The sequence below is a fragment of the Leptinotarsa decemlineata genome, unplaced genomic scaffold, assembly GCF_025532065.1.
Source record: "Leptinotarsa decemlineata unplaced genomic scaffold, Ldec_3_MD MMD2_tig00026354_RagTag_RagTag, whole genome shotgun sequence".
Taxonomy (NCBI): Eukaryota; Metazoa; Arthropoda; class Insecta; order Coleoptera; family Chrysomelidae; genus Leptinotarsa; species Leptinotarsa decemlineata.
The window spans coordinates 22,797,099-22,816,751 of record NW_027412702.1 but is presented as its reverse complement, the minus strand read 5'-3'; the positions used below and the strand labels follow the sequence as shown (position 1 = coordinate 22,816,751).

At 34.4% G+C, this 19,653-nt stretch overlaps 4 protein-coding genes across 5 annotated transcripts; 1 reads left to right on the top strand and 3 right to left on the bottom strand.

Moving 5' to 3' along the window:
- Positions 1 to 720: 720 nt before the first annotated feature.
- On the bottom strand, positions 721 to 11,383 carry Mtpalpha (monolysocardiolipin acyltransferase Mtpalpha). The gene is made up of 8 exons (XM_023159862.2): positions 11,165 to 11,383; positions 9,937 to 10,034; positions 5,889 to 6,249; positions 5,208 to 5,575; positions 3,667 to 4,013; positions 3,380 to 3,609; positions 1,373 to 1,701; positions 721 to 1,318 (listed from the first exon to the last, which is right to left on the bottom strand). Exons 1-8 carry the CDS (start codon positions 11,232 to 11,234, stop codon positions 842 to 844), a joined length of 2,280 nt encoding a protein of 759 aa, XP_023015630.2. The 5' UTR covers positions 11,235 to 11,383; the 3' UTR covers positions 721 to 841.
- Positions 6,597 to 9,110, bottom strand: LOC111505114 (kinesin-like protein Klp10A). Its single transcript, XM_023159872.2, has one exon. The coding sequence runs from the start codon at positions 8,617 to 8,619 to the stop codon at positions 6,667 to 6,669; it is 1,953 nt and encodes a 650-aa protein (XP_023015640.1). The 5' UTR covers positions 8,620 to 9,110; the 3' UTR covers positions 6,597 to 6,666.
- A 2,083-nt stretch (positions 11,384 to 13,466) lies between the features above and the next one.
- Positions 13,467 to 14,638, top strand: LOC111505124 (deubiquitinase OTUD6B). Its single transcript, XM_023159884.2, has one exon. It carries the CDS (start codon positions 13,589 to 13,591, stop codon positions 14,492 to 14,494), a length of 906 nt encoding a protein of 301 aa, XP_023015652.2. The 5' UTR covers positions 13,467 to 13,588; the 3' UTR covers positions 14,495 to 14,638.
- A 1,979-nt stretch (positions 14,639 to 16,617) lies between these two features.
- Positions 16,618 to 19,081, bottom strand: LysRS (Lysyl-tRNA synthetase). 2 transcript variants are annotated; one of them, XM_074184575.1, is made up of 3 exons: positions 18,924 to 19,081; positions 17,125 to 18,730; positions 16,618 to 16,795 (listed from the first exon to the last, which is right to left on the bottom strand). In XM_074184575.1, the coding sequence occupies exons 1-3, from the start codon at positions 18,956 to 18,958 to the stop codon at positions 16,712 to 16,714; spliced, it is 1,725 nt and encodes a 574-aa protein (XP_074040676.1). In that variant the 5' UTR covers positions 18,959 to 19,081; the 3' UTR covers positions 16,618 to 16,711. The 2 variants fall into 2 exon arrangements, with proteins under 2 accessions (XP_074040676.1, XP_074040675.1); XM_074184574.1 differs by lacking the exon at positions 18,924 to 19,081 and adding an exon at positions 18,783 to 18,917.
- Positions 19,082 to 19,653: the final 572 nt, after the last annotated feature.

Below are 19,653 nucleotides of genomic sequence, written 5' to 3'. Positions count from 1 at the left end.
GAATCCAGGAGCCTCAGGGTACCTATGCTCAGGGGCGGAGCTCCATAAATATGAACAATACTCCAAAGAAGGTCTGATCTGAGCTTTACAAAGCATGTTTCTTCAGAGATGAATAGCAGTTTAGCCAGATACTGAATATTCGGCCAACCTTGCAGCCAGAGCTTCGGTTGCTAAATATCCGGCAAAACCTTGCCATCTGGTGCATCGCAAGAAGCACGCTTGCATAGGCGGCGCCCGAACGATAGGGTGGTCCAATTCGGATCTTTTCAAAGTTAACAATTGTTTCATTCATTCGTTGTATTGATTGCAGTGCATCTATCTTTCTGCACCTTACTGTAGTGTGTACAGCGAAAAGCTATTTTCTAAAGCCGATCTTATTTATGAAGACAAGGGAAACCACTTGCTACCTCTTAATGCAGAGAAATTGGTATTCATTCACCATAATTTGCCTCAAGTGTAGTATATGTACGAATTTTCCAAGTTGTAGAATGATTGTGTGACTACTGATTGTATTTCTCAAGTGATACTAACTAAATAAAGCAATCAACTGCCTAAGAATTTTTTATCCAGTTTTCGGCTGGATAGGCGCTAGTTATCTGGTATTTGGCCGGATAGTATTTAGGCCACCAAATAGTTACTGGATATCTGTTTCATCTCTGCTCTATATAAATTATCAAACGGAGAATTTTCCACTTATTGAAGTCAGTTAAAAAACATGCATTTTAACAAAAACAGTATTTAATTTAATATTTTTGTAATATAAGATATAAAGTATAAAATTATTCTAAAAACAAAATAATTAAAAGTCCGAACAAGGCACATTAATACATTTGAAAACAACTCAGTTAGGATGGAACTTTTTGCTGGAATCTTTAGCCATATCTACAAGGGTCTGAGCAGGTTTGAAAGGAAGACCATATGAATTGGCAAACATTTCCATTTTAGCAACCAATTTTCCTGCACCGTACTGGTCTACCCATCGGAAAGGACCTCCTGTGAATGGGGGAAATCCCAGCCCAAAAACTGCACCAACGTCTCCCTCCAGGGGATTAGCCAGGATTTTTTCTTCCAAGCAAAGAACAGCTTCATTGACGAATCTGGTTATCATCCTAAGTGTTTTATCTTCATCCTCGAAAGAACCCTTTGGTGCCACAGAATACTTCTTGATGATATCCATTGCTTCTGGGTTCACCTCTCTACTTTTGGATCCTTTTTCATAAATGAAAATCCCTTTTCCAGATTTTCGACCTAGGAAACCTGCCTGGACTATGTCTTTCATCACTCCCAAATCTCCTCCACTAAATCTTTCACCAAACGCCTAAAAAAAATTAGAAATCACTTGAAATTTTCTAAAATGTATGTAGTCTTTTACCTTAGCTAGATTTGGGCCAATATGTGCAGCAACATCTAACCCCACCTCATCGGCCAGAGTTGCAGCTCCGACGGGGAATCCAAATTTCTTCGAGAGAGAATCTAAATCTTTGGGTTCAACACCTTCTTGTAACAGTCTTATCGATTCAGCCATCATGGCTGACAATATTCTAGTCGTATAAAAACCTGGACCATCACCTACTGTGATCACAATTTTGCCTTGTTTCAGTCCTACAGCTACGGCTCTGGCCATTGCTTCTTTACTCGTTTTATCAGTCGTTATAACTTCTAGAAGTTGCATTTTATCAACGGGTGAGAAGTAATGCATTCCTGAAAAAAATAAATTGGACTAGTCACATTGAATATAATAACTAGGTTTGGAGAGTAGGTGACAATATGACTCAGAATACTTCCTGATTGATATATCAATGAAACTATGCAGTAAATGGCATGGAATATCGCTAAATTATATACCTCTAATATGGACCTTTCCGTTGATATTAGAATAACCACATACGTGAATACTACATGTATTTTTTGTCAGTAGTTTTTCCAAAATCAATTGAAAACTATGGTCGTGAAGTCACTAACATTTAAGAAGAACTTGTCAACACTGTAAAACTTATTCATATTGCATAATTAAATTTTCTTCTTCTTTCATTCTTGTTGTTTGACTGCATGTGACATTGCCAACTTCTTTTTTAGGTCAATTTGATGGTTAGTTCCCAAATTAAAAACCATTTTATAATACAAAACAAAAAGATATTTTATCGAGTAGTACTAATGAATAGTTATGTCATATATTCGGACATGGTTTGAAAGGAGAGTGAATCTGAATGGTAGTGACATCACGTCATTTTCAAAACTTCGATTTTCCTCCAAAATTGTTACTTCCAACAAATAATATACATTTTTTTCTTGAGATCAATGATCACTTGTAAAGAACGATGTTTAAAAAAGTCAGAAGACCATAAACAAAAAGCATCAGATAAGCTATGAAAACAATATTTTTTTATAAACTGTATCACTGAATACACAGTGATGGTTTTCCTTTATCCAGTGTCAATATTTACTCAATATGAACAAATTAACCTTCTCCACATCAGAGGAAGGCAAGTACTTTTGACAACAAATATCCCAGAAACTTCTTATATTCAGATCCGTATAATATTTTGATCAACAACTTAGATTTGTAAACCATATTAACCAAATAAGCGTGAAATCATCCAAAACACTAAGTCTTATTTTAAGTAATTGTTCAGGGTTTTCCATTGAAGCATTAAAAATAATTTATTTAGCGCTAGTGGTGTCTAAGTTAGAATATGCATGTATCATTTGGTCTCCATTTTACAATGTGCACTGTGTATCTTTAGAAAGAGTGCAAAATAAATTTTTGAGATTTTGTTCTTTCAAGGGGTCTTCAAATACAAATGACTATTTGATTATATTACAAGAAATGGGACTGAAACTATTGCAAACCAGAAGAATTCACGAAGCTTCAAGCTGCTCAATGAACTGATGACTTGTCCTGAATTACTTGTATGAATGACGCAAAAAGCCAATCAAAAATGTTTTTAAAAAACGGCAATATTAATATAGAAATTGTAACAAATCCAATTTCAAATCTACCAATGTTGAATCTCCTGACCCTGCAAGATCAGGTTAGATTAGGTCAGGCCCACCCATCGTCCCTGATCACCCAATTCAAGGATGATGGATGTTCAGTGCTTATCCTCCGGTATACGCTACGAATTGCATATGAGGAGTTCTGAGGATTCTCCATATGAAGAAACACATTCCAACCCAACCCATTTTTGATCAACTATCCAGTGATTTGAATTTTGAAAATTCAAGTACTTATAATTACTTTGAATACATTACACATCCACCCAATACTTGTCTTTCCATTCTCTCCTTAGACTATGCAACAGCTCAAAATTTTCCATTTCACATCCACACATTTTTTTCAATAGAGAAAGGTGAATTAATTGATAATAAAAAAAATCACCTATGACGTTTTCTGGTCTCTTAGATGCAGCAGCTATATGAGATATCGGGAGAGCACTGGTATTAGTAGCAAATATACAGTCTGGAGATACAATAGCTTCAACTTCCTTCAGAACTTTGTGTTTAATGTTCAGATCTTCAAATACTGCTTCAATTACCACATCTGCATTCTTGAACGCATCATAACTCAAAGTAGCATTGACATTTGCCATAAATCTGTCTCTGTCGAGTCTAACAAAAAATAAAACAATTAAAAATAGACTGTACAATATGCTCAAAAACTCTCACCCTAAATATTTCTTCCTCTTAACCCCAGCATCAAGCCCGGTATATATTTGGTTAACTCCTCTGGCTAAACCTGCCGACGTTGTATCCTTCAATAAAACCTGATAGCCCTTATCGGCACTTACTTGAGCTATGCCGGCTCCCATCAAACCGGCGCCCAGTACACCAATGGTTTTTACTTCTTTAGCTGGTTTGCCAAACCGGTTCTTTTTACATTGTGTCTGTCCTCTGAATAAACCAATCAATCCTTTGCTTTGAGGGGTCATAGCAAGATCTCCAAAGGCTTTAGCTTCTTCTTTGAAGCCTACTGCTTCACCTTTATCCAGACTAGTTCGCACAACTTCCAATATCTGAAAAGTAGGAATACCTCAAGATAAAGTTCTCTTGAAGATATAATAACAATAAAAGTGAAGACACTAACAGGAGTCCTTCAGGGTTCAGAGTTGGGACCACTATTGTTTGTTCTCTCTGTTAACAATTTGTCTGAATACGTACAGGACTACTACATAATGATTGTATGTAGATGATACCACACACTCATAGGGTAAATGATAGGTGAACTAGTAGTCAAAAGTTACTGGAGTTATCACGAAATTCACATGAAAGTATGAGCATAATTGCTCAATTCTGAACACTTCCAAATAAGTGCTAACAAAATTTTATAACAAGAACAACAATATTGAAAAGACAGTGTTCTACAGTGTTCTTCAAGGAATTGTATGCCTTTACACGCCATTTTAGATGTATATTACAGTCTGGTCTATAGCTATCTAAGTTATAACGTGATCCTATGGGGAAACAGTGTTGACAAAGATAGGATTTTCATTGCTCAAAAAAAGTTATTAGGAAATTACTAGGCATCCCTTGGAGGGAATCATGCAAGATATTTTTCATTAGTCATCAAATTTTAACCTTTCCCTATGGCCTAAGTGCGTAGGCTTACACTCACCCTCCCTACTGTACAGATACAGAACCTTTCCCTGCATCTACATCTTTAAAATACTTTTATATGTTCGCGAATGTATAACAGACTGTACTAAGAACTCATTCTATCATAGCTACCCAACTCGATATGCAGAGGAGTTGAGCATTCCTAAACATAAAACTATAAAATTCGAACATTCTCCCAAATATATGGGAATAAAATTATTCAATCGGTTACCAGACCATTTCAAACAAATGAAAACTGTAGAATTTAAAAAAGCAGTTAAAACATTGCTTCTTTCTAAGGCCTACTATAGTATTGGTGAATTTCTCTCGGACCATCTCGACTGAATGGGTTCATGCGGCTTTGGCATGACATATTCAATTTTTATAACAATTGTTTCAATTTTTGTAATTCTGACTTTTATTGTATACATTTTTATTGTATTATTTTTATCTACTGATCTACAATTTTATCGTTTGATGTGATTTTTATGTGCTTAATACTGACCTATCCTATACGTTTGTAACGTCTTTAAGGATGAATAAATATTATTATTATTATTATTACTTTAAGTGCTTTTGTAACAAAATGATCGAATGAATTGTTATTGTCTTACCCTCAAAGGTGCTGGATATAGTCCTCCAGTCATTTTCATTACTTGACCCTTCGCTTTCTTGAATATTTGATCTTTCACCCAGTTGTACTGCAGTGCGTAAGCTAACACTTTATCAGTGAGGCTCTTATCTCTATTTACTTTCAGTTTACCAGAAGCCAGTTGTTTGGCAATGTCAATTGCAACCATTTCCAAATATCTTCGTGTATTTTCTGCAGGAGTATCAAGGCCAGGTCCCAACGATTCAACAAGTAGATCTACCACTCCCATCTTTTTCGCTTTGTCTGCCCTCATGTTCTTGCCGGTAAGCATAAAGTCCAAGGCATTTGGAATAGAAAGATGTCTTGGAAGTCTTTGAGTACCGCCAGCACCTGAATTCATATATTTTAAAAATGAAAACAATAGTATTCCATCTTTTCACTTCAATACAGAGTGGACTATCAAAAATGTACTGTAAGGCAAAATTCCCAAGGATAGAACCTGAAAGCTCATTTCAATTTGTATCACTCAAAACCCATTCCCCCTTTTTTTTTTCAATTTGTAACAGTACCCCTACTTATAGTCCTGCTTACCAACAAACTGGACATGTTTTTAGATTTTTTTTTTCATTCCTTGGCAATTAAGGCTTTCAGTACGTTTTCAATTGAACACCCAATGGACACAGCAATAATTTACTATAATGACCTGGCAAAAGTCCCAGCATAACTTCTGGAAAACCTAGTGCTGTACTCCTGTCTTTAACAGCAATCCTGTAGTGGGTAGCCAGCGCAGTTTCAAATCCCAGCCCCAGGCAAACACCTTGGATGGCAGAAACAAAAGGCTTTTTACTTTTTTCAACAGCATCTAGAATTTTCTGTCCTTCCGAAGATTTTGCTGTCGTCTCTTCTGCAGACTTGCTTGCTTCCAGCATGGTAATGTCTGCTCCCGCAATGAAGCATCCTGGTTTCCCAGAAATTAGAACACACGCTTGAATCTGAGAGTTGGATTCTATAGTTGGAAGCAGGGACTTGAATTCGTTCATCACTTCTTCGTTGAAAGAGTTGACCTAGAAATTATTACAGTTACAGTGTTGCTTTGAATCAGAATTTTGATTTTACCTGGCACCTTTAACATTGGACAAAGGGATCATTCACAAGGAAAGGAACAAAGCTGGAGCGAAAAGAAAATAGATTCTCAATGTTGGAATTATAATTTTGTTAGGATTAAATGATTTTACAATTTGATTTTTTCTGACTCCTTTTCTATGACTTTAATTCGTGAAATGAGTAAGATCAAGTCATACTATATTTGTCCAAACTCTAGTAGCTATATAGCTTCGATAAAAAAACTGCAAAATTATTATTATGTATAACAGATGAAAATATTACTACAGAAGTTTAAAATAAGATTAAATCACTCATCAACAATTTTTTAATGAAACTACATCTGCAGTTAAAAATTTCATATGAAACAGCTACTAGTGTCATATTTTGGCCTTCCTCAAATAAGTAACAACATCTTCAATTAACATGTTCCAATTCATATTGTACTTCTCTACATCATATTTTGAAGTTAACAACAGCTCTTCAGCTTCTTGGGAACTCTTCTTCAGTTTTCTCACTACTTCTTTGTGCATACCTATTATCCTGTCCTCAAGTTTCATTTTTCTTGGTTTCTCTATTTTTTCGAAACTCTTCTGATTTGGGGAAGCAGTGATACTGTGAGAACTGTAAAAACTAGTAGAAGCGTCATTAAAATCGTTTTCCGAAGACTTATTCAAATGAATTTCACAACCTCCCAACTCTTTAACCCTATCGGCATAGCGAAGGGTGTTCAAAGTGTTTTCGCATGAACTGACTCCAGGTGAGACCATAGCAATCATGCACGTCTTAGAATTGGCCCCCACAAAGGAATCTCGAAGTACTTGCGTCAGTTTGGAACCTCTGAAAGGTAAGTGAGTACCTTTTCTTCCCAAAGCTCGAATACATTCTTTCAGAGAAAGTAACGACTGATTAATTTCTGACCCTTCCAGTCTGGTTATTTTAGATGAGGAAAATGTATCAGCACCTCGCTCGTTTCCTGCCAGGTCAATAAGAGAAAACTTTCCGTGTAGCTTTTTAGAGCCATCATCACTACGAAGGTAAATCTGAAAAACAGCATGTGATCTAGAGGAGTTTGAATTCGCTGAGGTTTGTCCTGAAGCACGTTCTTCGTTGCCTAATTTTATCAGCTGTAAGACTTCATCAACAGAGTTAACAATTTTTTCTGTCAATCCCACTATTTGCACTTGCTGCCGACCATCTTCTAGTATTTTCAGACACTTTTTACTGTTCAATAAATCAGATACTTTTTTAACGTAAATTTCAAAAAAACTACATGAAACACTTAGAGCTGAGTGTTTGTATTTCTGGGAGTGTACTTCCTTGAAGATATCAGCAGCAGTGAGAGCGTAGATTCCTCTTGCCTTAGGATCCGCCAAATTTCCGCTCATTGTGTAAGTTTTTCCTGACCCCGTTTGTCCATAGGCAAAGCAAGTTGCAAATCCCCCCTGAAAAACTGTCTTCACCAGGGGTTGGGCGGTATATCTGTATACAATCTCATTCGTGCTATTATCATCAAAAGTATAATCAAAGGTAAATGTATGATTTTCGAGGTATTTGGTTAAATCCACTTTGTATTTAGGCTCGTGCACAATCAACTGTTTTTTACTGGGAATGGTGATAATATCAATTTCTTTTTTCTGCATATCGGCATCGTTGAGAGGTCTCTTTCTTACAGCAACTGTTATTAAATGATCTTCAATCGCATCTGCGTTCGATAAAGGATTGAATTCTATAGTGTTTCGGTACTGCACAATCATGTTCAACAGTTCCCAGTGAGGATTGTTGCGATTCTTTCTATAAAACTCTTCTTTCTCTGCTTTCACTTCAGCATTCTTCTTTCTTCTCTCTATTCGGTCTTGCTCCAGTTTGTTCAACTTTTTCAAAGTAGCACTTTCTTTGAACTTTGACAGATTTTCACTAACTGAACGGCTGGTTTTGGGATTGGGTAAACGTTTACCTTCTACAACGAGCTCAGTTGCTATTGTTGAAGGGTTCTTTGCATAACTTTGAGTTAATCTTGGTTTTGCAGATTGCACTCGGTTTTCTTGACCAACTGATGAATGTCTCTTATTTTTGTTGACAAAGCTATCATCAATTTTATTGAAACAGCCTGTACTATGATTTTCCCTATTCCTTGAAGTGGCAATAACAATATCTGGATTTAAAGTTTGTATACTACTGAAATGAATTTCTTTTCCTTTTATTTCCCCATTTTCAAACCACTCGACATTGACATATTGTAGTTCATAGTCCACTGAAGATACAACAGCAGGTTGAACTCTACCATCACTTCTTCTTATCAATATCGAAGTTCCAATAACCAGTATGCTCATACTAAAGATATTTCATTAAAAACTAGTAAAAATATGACTGACAGATGTCATTTTATCTAAACCCATGGAAAACAAGTTCAGTCATCTTTCATATCTTAATTTGATGAATTCAAATTTGAAGGACTCTGTTATGAATTAGGCTCACTTGAAAACATAATTTTTTCCAGCCACAGTTTCAATCTGGCAACATCTCACTTTCATCATGGACATTTTCTGCTAGTAGGTGTTTATACAATTCAGGGACCATGATAAATACATTTGCCATAAATTTCAACAGTTTTTCAATGCAAAATTATGGTAATAAAAATAATATTATGAAAAAAAAAACTATTTCGTCCTTATACTTAACCTTAAAACAGAAAAGGTAATATTGAGATTCAAAAACTTGGTAGATTTTGATTTTAAATTGTGGGGGTAAATATTGTCACCTCAAATCTTTTCGGGCAGTAGGAATTTTCCAATGAAAAATAAACTAAATTCAGTCTTTGATACTCTATGAAAATTTAGTGATGCTAGAACATTTTTTCATGAAAAAAAATATTTATTTGTTACGACATTTGAAGCTATTACTACCTACTCCCTTGGAAAAGTCATGATTTTTCATTACATATCATACAAGGATTACCTAGGAATATTCTGTGAGAATTTAGTGAAGTTGGAAAAATGATTTCACTGGAAACTATGCATCTCGGACAGTTGAAATTTTTCCATGGAAAGTGAACTAAGTTCAGTTGTTGGTATTCTGTGAAAATTTGGTAATGTTAGAATAGTTTTTTCATGAAGAAAAATAATTGTTTGTTAACAGGGCTGAAATTATTTCAAGTCGTGCAAATTTTTTCAGGGGGACTATTTGGGTTTATTTAATATAATGGTGATATTGGATTTTATTTCTCTTGGAAATATCGATTTCTTGGATTCTATTAAATGTTTTGCAGTATTTCATAGATATGTACATCAATATTATACTTGTATGCCTCTGCTTTAGCATGTTGGGGCGTTTCGAGATTAAGTGTGTTAGGTTAGTCTGGTGTCTTCACACCAGTTTTTTTTACATTTATTAGTCCCGAATCCCAATATTTGCTCTACCTGACCTGCATTTTTTTTTATTTCCATATTCTTATTATCATCAATTTATACACATGTTTGTTAAGTTTTCTCATTTCAAAAATTACTAATATAAGGCAATCTCCATAATTAAAGTACGAAAATGACAGATCAAAAGCTTGGCTGGAGAAAAACCGTAGTTGTTTCCATGTCGGTGCTATAGGCTTGAGGATTGAAAGTTGTATTTTGAGAAATTTATATAAAATAACTTACTTTTACTCCAGGTGAATCAATTGTTATAACTCCTACATTATCAACCACTTTCAACTTGAAATGTTTCAGATCTACAGATGACATGTTTCTGCCATGGACTGGAATAAAAAACCATCCATAATAAAAGATCAAATTCACATATGGAATTATTTAATGAAACAATCAACTCAATGAAATACTTTTCCAACACAGAACCAAGTTAACAACTGCAATCATCATCTGATGATGCTGACTTGGTAAGCAAAATGTGTGGAAAATAGTTTTTCACAGTTCTGGTGAGGTACCAAATAATTGAAATATTCAGAAGAAAATAATTTTCAATGAATGATTTCTTTCCATTATTGATAAGTAAATGAATTCAGTGCAAGGGGGTATGAAAATGAATGATTTAGTCTATTTTCATCAAAAAATTATTGACCTATATTTTTTTTTAATGAACGAGAAAGATCATTTATGAAAAAAATTGTATTTATCCGTGTTTTACTTTGTGTGCTGTATTTTTTTTCCTGATCTGATGTTTAAATAATTGCAATATATGTTATTGTTTCATTTTAGATCACAAAGGAGTCTCACAGATCAATGCCATTATCAGTATTGGTTTAAGGGGTGCAAATATCGGTATGTTGAATAATTTTCACTTCTTGAATATTTGAAAATTGAATTGAAAAAAAATTACCAAAGAAAAATGATTTTCCTCAAGTTACGCAAGTTACTTTCATCAGATGATTATAAAAGTTATAATAATACTCTAATACATTTGTGTTGGGAAAACTTGTCAGCAGTTTTTGTGTATGAAAATTTATTAGAATTAAAAAATAAAGTAGGTCATGAATACTTTTATAAGGTAGTTATTCTTGATAACTTGATAACGGGGGTTAAAAGTTTACATGCATTTCCAAAGCAACACAATTTTTCCATCAATATTCCATGGTTGCAGTGATGAAATATCTTGTAAAAATGTGTCACTAGTGATATTTTCCAGCTCATAAGTAGATTTTTTTTATGAATTTAAACAATATCAGAACTCTTATGGTTGAGAACTTCATGCTGACCCTATATAATAGTTTGTGCATTTTGATGATTAATGCTCTCCTAGTTGTGCTATTGGCACCTGCCTTTTGAGTACTCAAGAGGGAGAGTGTGATTATTTTTCTCCTATTTGAAATTATTTTAGTTCAAAGTACACAATAAATATTGCACATAGCTAACTAATGGATATCCTACTTACATCTGTAATTGAATTTGATGTTATTTTTGGAAATTCTAGCGAGTGTCCCAAAAAGCCTTATGTTCGACATTTTTATTTTCACTGATTATTCCTTCTAAATGAAAAAACCAACCCCGAAACCCCCACTCGTCAGCCAGATATTCGTCTAATAAAAAAACAAACTGAACGACTGAACATATATTTAATATTTTGGACTTTGACCCAGACCTAATTTAAAACTTTAGACTTTGGACATAAAACATAACCTAAAGTTACAAAACAAAACGCCTACTAGTCAATGTCACATAGTTCTGTCAAAGATTAATAACTCAAACTCAACGAACAGATACCTAAATGACATTATGAGCAAGAGCTCTAAACTAAAGAAAGATTGAAGTAAACAGGAAAGTTAACCGCACCAGATATCTAATTCGAATCCTCAATGGCTGCTATGATCTCACAGAATAAATTTAAAGTAATAGAAAAAATACGTCTCATAATTGTAGGTATTCTCAAAAAACATAATTCACTTTCTGTGTTCTGGGTTCAAGGTGTAACAGCGTTATGAAGATGATACCTAAATGACATTATGAGCAAGAGCTCTAAACTAAAGAAAGATTGAAGTAAACAGGAAAGTTAACCGCACCAGATATCTAATTCGAATCCTCAATGGCTGCTATGATCTCACAGAATAAATTTAAAGTAATAGAAAAAATACGTCTCATAATTGTAGGTATTCTCAAAAAACATAATTCACTTTCTGTGTTCTGGGTTCAAGGTGTAACAGCGTTATGAAGATGCTGCCTTGGAAGAGAAAAAGTGGAAAAGAGTACTAGTCTCCATTGACAGAATTAGCGAAAATATATATTTCACAAAACCTGGCATAGAAAACTATAAAACACAGTTGTTCTCATCGAGAAGACTGAAAAACCGTAATCCCTCTAAATATATTCTTGTATACCATGATGTGACACAACTTCAGCGATATTCAACCTTGTGTATAATCGACAAAAATGAGGAGTTGGACGATGCGTTTACTTGTTTCAGAAATCTGCTGCCAGAACTTGATGATACCGTGAATGCAGGGGCACCGCAGTAGGTAGTTATTCTACACAAGGTGTGTTCCAAAAGTATCCGATATGCGTTCATATCTTCGCGCCAGACAGCTTGATTGCCATTAACGGCTTATAAACGTTATCAGTCCATCATGAACTCTCTGATAGGTGTAGCATAGTAGAATGGTAAAACTATACTGTGGCTGTAGCACATAATATTAGACCGGCAAATCAACGTATTTGCATCCAAGTTTTAGTTAATTTTCGACAAAAGTTAAACAGAGATGATTGAAATTATATAGCATGCTTTTGGGAATGAAAATAAGGGCCCACCACAGATAAAGGAACTGTACAGCATATCTGTTGACAGTGACAACAAACATTACAAATAAACACACGATCGTCGAGTGATTGTTCATGATCTCGTATTACCGAAAATTGCTGTTTTGGAAAATTTAGAATAAGGTTTAAACAATGACTCGCATCTATGCGAAATTGCTTGAGACCTAGCAGAAAGACCTTAACTCTGAAATCGCTCAGGATAACTTAGAAATGGTTAGTGAAGGCATCTATGAATATGTCATGTACCCGTCTCAACATTGAAGCATTCCTCACTGACAACTTCAAATATCATATTTGTTAGTATGTTTTCGCCTCTTCCGTCACCGGAAAAAATTATGATACAGTAAACAATCAGAAGGGACACTCCAGAGCGGTTCATTTGTTCTAAGAAAGCCAATTTCGGTGACCTCTTCCTTTTTATCAGGACGAAACAAGGCGGCGACATCGAAAGGTACGGGTTGGAAGAAACAAAATGTCCGACCTCATCACTGTTTTTTATATTCCTCAGTCTAATTTGTGACATAGAACAGTAAGTTATTTTTCTTCTGTAAGAATTTCAGAAACGATTTGTTTTCTGTCGTTTGTCGGCTTCAACTAATGAGAATCTGGATCTGTTAAGTTCACGGCCTGCTTGCGAGAGGAAAAAAAACACTCAAAATTTTTCGACGTTTTCAATGTAGCAATTTTAATTGTTTACATTTTTGTGCTCTCTTATAGGAGCGAGCAGTTCTTCTTACGTTATCGGTATAGTGTTCCATGATCCTTATTGCACTTCGAAGATATTATTATAATACTCTGCCAATAGGCGGATAGGAATTTCAACGTCACTGGCAAGATGCCAGTTAGAACAATAAAAATGAGAAGAAGAACAAGAACCTCATTTGAAGGAGCAATAAGATGATCATGGAATAATGTTTCGTGATACTGTGTGAAACACTTAACCCCACCAATCGACATTCAGACAACATTGCATTACCGGCAACTCTAACCCTACTTTTTGATAACCTTTTTGGAGTGTTTTTCTTTTATTTTTGAAAAAGAAGTAATTATGGATCTAGGTGATATCGTTAACACAGAAGAGGACATACTGAAAAGACATAAACAAGAAAAAAAAGATTTGTTTTCTAAAATACAGTCATTGAAAAAGAGTGTCCCAAAGGGTGACAAGAAAAAAAAGAAAGAGATTAGTGATGAGATATCCAAATTAGAAATTGAACTCGATACAAAACATAAAGAAGAACTCAGCCAATTGGAAAAACAATCTGAAGTTAGCCAGGAGCCCTCCGAGTTTGAGATTTCTGCAGTAAATGAAAATACTAATGAGCAATTTGATAGTCATGAGACGGAACCTGAAGGTAATATTCGAGTTTCAAGAGCTCAAAAACGTAGAAATAAAAAGGAATTTGAAGCTAAAGAACGGGAGAAACGTATTGCAGAACAAGCAGAGAAGAATAAAGAAGGACCCAGGCTTTTAGAAACCAATGCTATCAAACAAGTTCTCAAGTCGATGAAGTTAAAACTTCATAATATTCCAGCCGATGGTAATTGCTTATATCTAGCAGTAAATCATCAGCTGCAAATAACAGGTAGGTCTACACACTCTGTAAATGAATTACGGAAAGTAACTGCCGAATTCATGCGAAAAAACAAAGATGAATTTCTTCCCTTTATGTGCAATGAATTAGACGAATCAGAGATTGTTAGTGAAGAACAGTTTGAAAACTACTGTAAAGATGTAGCCACAACAAAACTCTGGGGTGGACAACTGGAACTAAGAGCTCTCTCAAATATCCTTACTAGTCCTATCAAAGTTATTCAGGCAACAGGACCACCGACATTACAGGGTGAGCAATTCAGAGGGCCTGAATTAATTTTGACCTACCACAGACATCTCTATAGGCTAGGGGAGCACTACAACTCAACAACACCAATTATAGAAGATGAAGATGTATGAACTTCACTGCCAAGAGCTTTAATTAGAAAATTGAATGAAAATGTGTGAACATTTCTTTGTGGTACTGTTTGATTTCACATCAGACATTTCTGGAATTACTGACTCGTGAAAGTTTAGATCAATAAAAGGATTTTTATTATTAAACAGATTTTTTTATTTGACGAGACTGACCCATGGTTACTGTGGAGAAGTTGTTTTGAATCGAAAAGTTCTGTCGTGATTCTGACATTTTTTCAAGAACGAAAAGAGACATGTATCCGAAATTACAACCATCGTTGATGGTGATAATTTTACCAAAAAATATTTGAAATTGTTTTCACTAGCTAAGATAGTATGGGGGATATGATGAAATATTAGTTCTTTTCATTTATTTTTCAAACGACTGGAAATATCCGAAATTTCATGTATATCCAAATGATCTTCAAAACATATACGAAACGTTTTTCAAATCTCTAATAGTTTGGAAAAACTTGAGAATTTGTTAGTTTTTATGGATTCAGAAAATTTTCGACTGGAGACAACTTGGAAATACTGGAGATTTCGATTAGTTGATGATTCTTCATTACAGTTTTTTTATGACTTGTTTTCTATGTAATGATCATATGAAAATAAATTGATATTATTATTATTTATTATTGCTATAGTTGCTGAAATATTGGTGAACAATTGGAAAATAAAAAAAATAATTTTCAGTATAAACGATTGAAAATATCCAAAAATTTTATGAAACCAATTTTGATCCTCTTGACGAGTATCAAAGACTTGGATAATATAAGTATTTTTGCGTGAAATGGATAGTTTAGAAATTGATACCTCAAAATTCTTTCGGGGCATAAAACGATTTTTGTTCTTATTAAGCAGACAAACAAAATATTACAGTTTTTCTGTTATTGTTATAGGACAGGAATTATTTGCCGACTACTTATAAATCTAAGAAAGAATTTTGTAGTTTTCACATTATTGTGTATTATAGTTTCATCAAGTATCTATTCAGAGATAATGTTCTTGCCATGCTACTACATGTTATTCAAACCTTGTATATGCAAGTTATTTTGAGAAAGATAACTAGCAGATTTTAGTGAACAGATACAGCTAATATCTCATCAGTTATGACCGATTCAGTTTGAAGATCACCCATTATATTGCATATGTTCTCAGTTGTCTAATATGATAATACATCTACCAAGTTACACAATAGATATGCATGGTATGAGAGTTCCACTCTTATTAAAAAAGTTGAGGTAAGTAAAACTTTAATTGAATGGATGAAATAGAAATTTTCTCTCAAAGTTGTAGGGAAAAGTTATAAGTATTATATAAGAAAAGTAAAGTATCTTCTCTGTTGTAATATTTTGAGAGTGGCCATTTTAAAAATATTTCAGTTGCTGAAGAAATTATAAATTGTGAACAAGTTTGAAAATACTATGAAGTCTTCTGCAACTTTACTAGACTGACGGACTGTGAATAACCATGATGCTCCCTAGAAGATTATTTCGAGAACAATGTAGGAGATACCTCTGGCGTAGATAAATCCAAAACAAACACTAGAACTGCAACACAGTTCCCGGTGCGAATTTTACCAACCAAGTTACCGTCTTTAGTAGCTGAAGACACCAGCTTGGGTGTAGAAACGCATATAAAGAAAAGGGTTGCTGTTCGTGAGCAGTTTTTACTCATGTACAAGGTTACATTTCAACAAACACATTGCATGTATATTTGCTCATGTGTTTATTTATTTATTATTGTTATATAGCGATACACTACATTTCAGTACAAAAATGTTTGTTGACAAGATGTATTTCCTATGACATTAAACATATAACTCTCTTTCAGTAATTTTTTTTATTCAGATTTCAGATGAATTAGGCAGGTGGACAATACTAATCTATTTTCAATTTATGAAACAATCATGATGTTATTTATTTATTCATGAGAAATAATAATGGGAAACTCTTTTCTGCTATTAGGTTTCCTATCAAAAACTCTTTAAAAAAAAATAGGAAAAGAATAAACTTTAGACATTTTCACTTTCTTTATAAATCATTACAAAAACCATAGACAGCTTATATTTTCAATGAAACATTTCTTGCTGGAAGATATGGAAACAAATTAAAGAGGAAATATAATGTAAACAAAAGTTTTCTTTTGTATTTTTCATTCTTTTTGTTGTACATGAATTAAAATGAAGATATATAAATAAAAACTGTTATTGAAAAATTACTTTTCAGCTTTATTAACTACTTCATCTTCCTTATTCTTGTTTGGATCATCAGGCTTCATTGCTGGAAAGAGCAGAACTTCCTGAAAAGTTGAATAGCATTATTTTGGTACACAATTTTTTTCCAAATGGAATATTGAATAAATTGTTTCTTTTCCATTGAAAATATTCGGCAGATATGTGAGTAAAAACTCCAGTCAATCATAAATTTACTAATTAACCCATAAAATTTTTATTGGAATGTGGTTGACAATGTTTCTTAGAGAAGAAAACAAATAATTGTGAATTGAATTTTTTTTTCAACCAACTGTCTTGGTATTTTTAGTATTCTCAATATTTATATGATTTCATTATTTTTTCCTTTTGTGTAATGTTAAAAATTCAAAAGTATACATCAAATACCATAACTCACCTTTATATTATTGTTATCTGTTAAAAACATCGTCAATCTATCAATTCCCATACCCCAACCGGCGGTAGGGGGCAGCCCGTACTCCAAAGCCTTGCAGAAATCTTCATCGACCAACTGTGCTTCATCATCTCCCGCTGCCTTATCTGCTGCCTGTTGCTCAAACCTTTGCCTCTGAACCACTGGGTCATTCAACTCCGTATAAGCATTACAGACTTCTTTTTTCATAACAAATAATTCAAAACGTTCTGTTAATCCAGGGATTGACCTATGCCATTTGGCCAAAGGGCTCATGATTTGAGGATGTTCCATGATGAAAGACGGATTGATGCACTGCTCCTCAATAAAATCTCCCACAAGCTTGTCCAGCAATCTTGCAGTCGTTCGGGGTGCAGGGCACTCCACATTGTTCTTTATACATAAATCGCTAAGGAACTTGTTAGTTTCTTCTGAAGAAAACTCAGTCGGTGGGGGAAACTTTACTTTCAGAGCTTCTTCAAGAGCTGGTATCATGCGAATACGTTTGAAGGGTGGGGTAAAGTCGATTTCAACTTCTTCCCCTTCGAGACCCTCGGGATGGTACTTTATTTTGTAAGTGCCATGTATACTGTGAACCATGCCAGACACCATCGTTTCAGTAATACTTATAAGGTCATTATAGTCAGCATAAGCCATATAAAACTCACAAGTAGTAAACTCAGGATTGTGAGTTAAATCTATACCTTCGTTTCGGAACTGTCTTCCAATTTCATAAACTCGATCTAGACCTCCAACAACCAATATTTTATGGTATAACTCAGGAGCTATGCGCATATACAGATCCATATTGAGTTCATTATGATGAGTGATGAAAGGTTTAGCAGTGGCTCCACCAGCAATCATGTTCATCATAGGAGTTTCAATTTCAAGGAAGCCCATCTCATCTAGGAACCTTCTGACGTAGGCAATAATTTTTGCCCTTACTTCAAAAATCTTACGAACGCGATTATTCAAAATTAAATCTAAGTACCTTTGTCTGAACCTTGTTTCTTTATCTTTAAGTCCATAATGTAGATGAGGTAACATGTGAAGACAGGGGGATAGTAGCTTAATTTTTTTTGGTATTATAGAGAGTTCTCCTTTCTTTGTCTTAGCTGGTATTCCTTCAATACCTATTATGTCTCCCCTTCTAATTTTATCTGTGTCTTCTACAAATTTACTCTCATCTGCATATTGGCGAGCCGTTGCCATTACTTGTATTTTAGTACCCTCTCCTCTCAAATCATAGAATACCAGTTTAGAACTAGATTCTCTAATAGCATGTATTCGACCCGCAACAGATAGATGTTCATTTTCAAGAGACTCCCCATCATTCAAGGCTGAGTATTTTGCAATGAATTCTTCTAATGAAATTGAAACATGAAATTTGTGAGGGTAGGGGGAGTTTTCGCCACCCAGAGCTTTGAGGTTTGCAATTGCACTAGTTCTAAGTTTGAAATATTCATTGGGACTAACCTCAGCTTGAGATATTTTAGTTTCTTTTGGTTTCAGAGATTCAACTGGGTTAGTTGCTGCTTTTTCTGCTTTTTCTTTAGCTTTCTGTTCAGCTTTCAGCCTTCTTTTGAGCTCACTGAAAGGAAGATACAATGTAATTAGTTCACGTCTTCATTGATAGAACATACCTTCTATGTTTTCCAAATTGTTTTATTGTTGTTGAGAAAAACTGTTTCCTCACTGAAGTCACAGATTGCAACATTTTATAGGTTATCTCATTTGACTGAATTATATATTGGTTCCTTACATCCTTGCAGGCAAAAACTTACTTTTTTGATAGAGTTTCACCACCCGCGTCAGCCATAATCAGTTACAAACAATTTAAATATTTTTTTAGCAGTAAAAAATATGCAAATCCTTCGATACAAATGGAAATAAATATTGCACGTGTGACGTTGGAAGTGGAAAAAATCTTATAAAATATAAAATGAAAAAGTGACAGAAGACATGATCACAGACTACATGTCTGTAAGTAATCTGTGGCATGATCACAGAATATCAAATAATGCCAATGAAGACGAGTTTTTAAATTCACCGTTGAGTCTACCGATGGATTCATCTATTGTGCATTCGAAACGTTAACGCGTTTTTATTGGTTGAAGTATATGAGTAATATGCCTTGTTAATTGCATGTTATCTTTCTCTATAAGCTACTGCACAATAATGTGGATGTTTTGGATATAATTATGAGTGCCTCATTTGAAAAATGGAGGTAGAATGAAAACAATTTGTATTGTCACAAAAAACACTACTCTGAGAAATTCACATTCAAACGACCCAAAACACAGCAAACCTCAGAACAAACGAACATTAGCAATTTTCCATATTTGGATTAGCTGTTTTCGTTTGATGTCACCATTTTTTTAAAACACTAGTGTCCTCATCAATAGATGTAGACGTCAACATTGTTGACAACTTCCAATAACAGAATGTCGCTTACTATTCTATGCTCCAATCCCTATAGCCTGTGACTCCGACAACTAAAAAAGATAAAAAGAT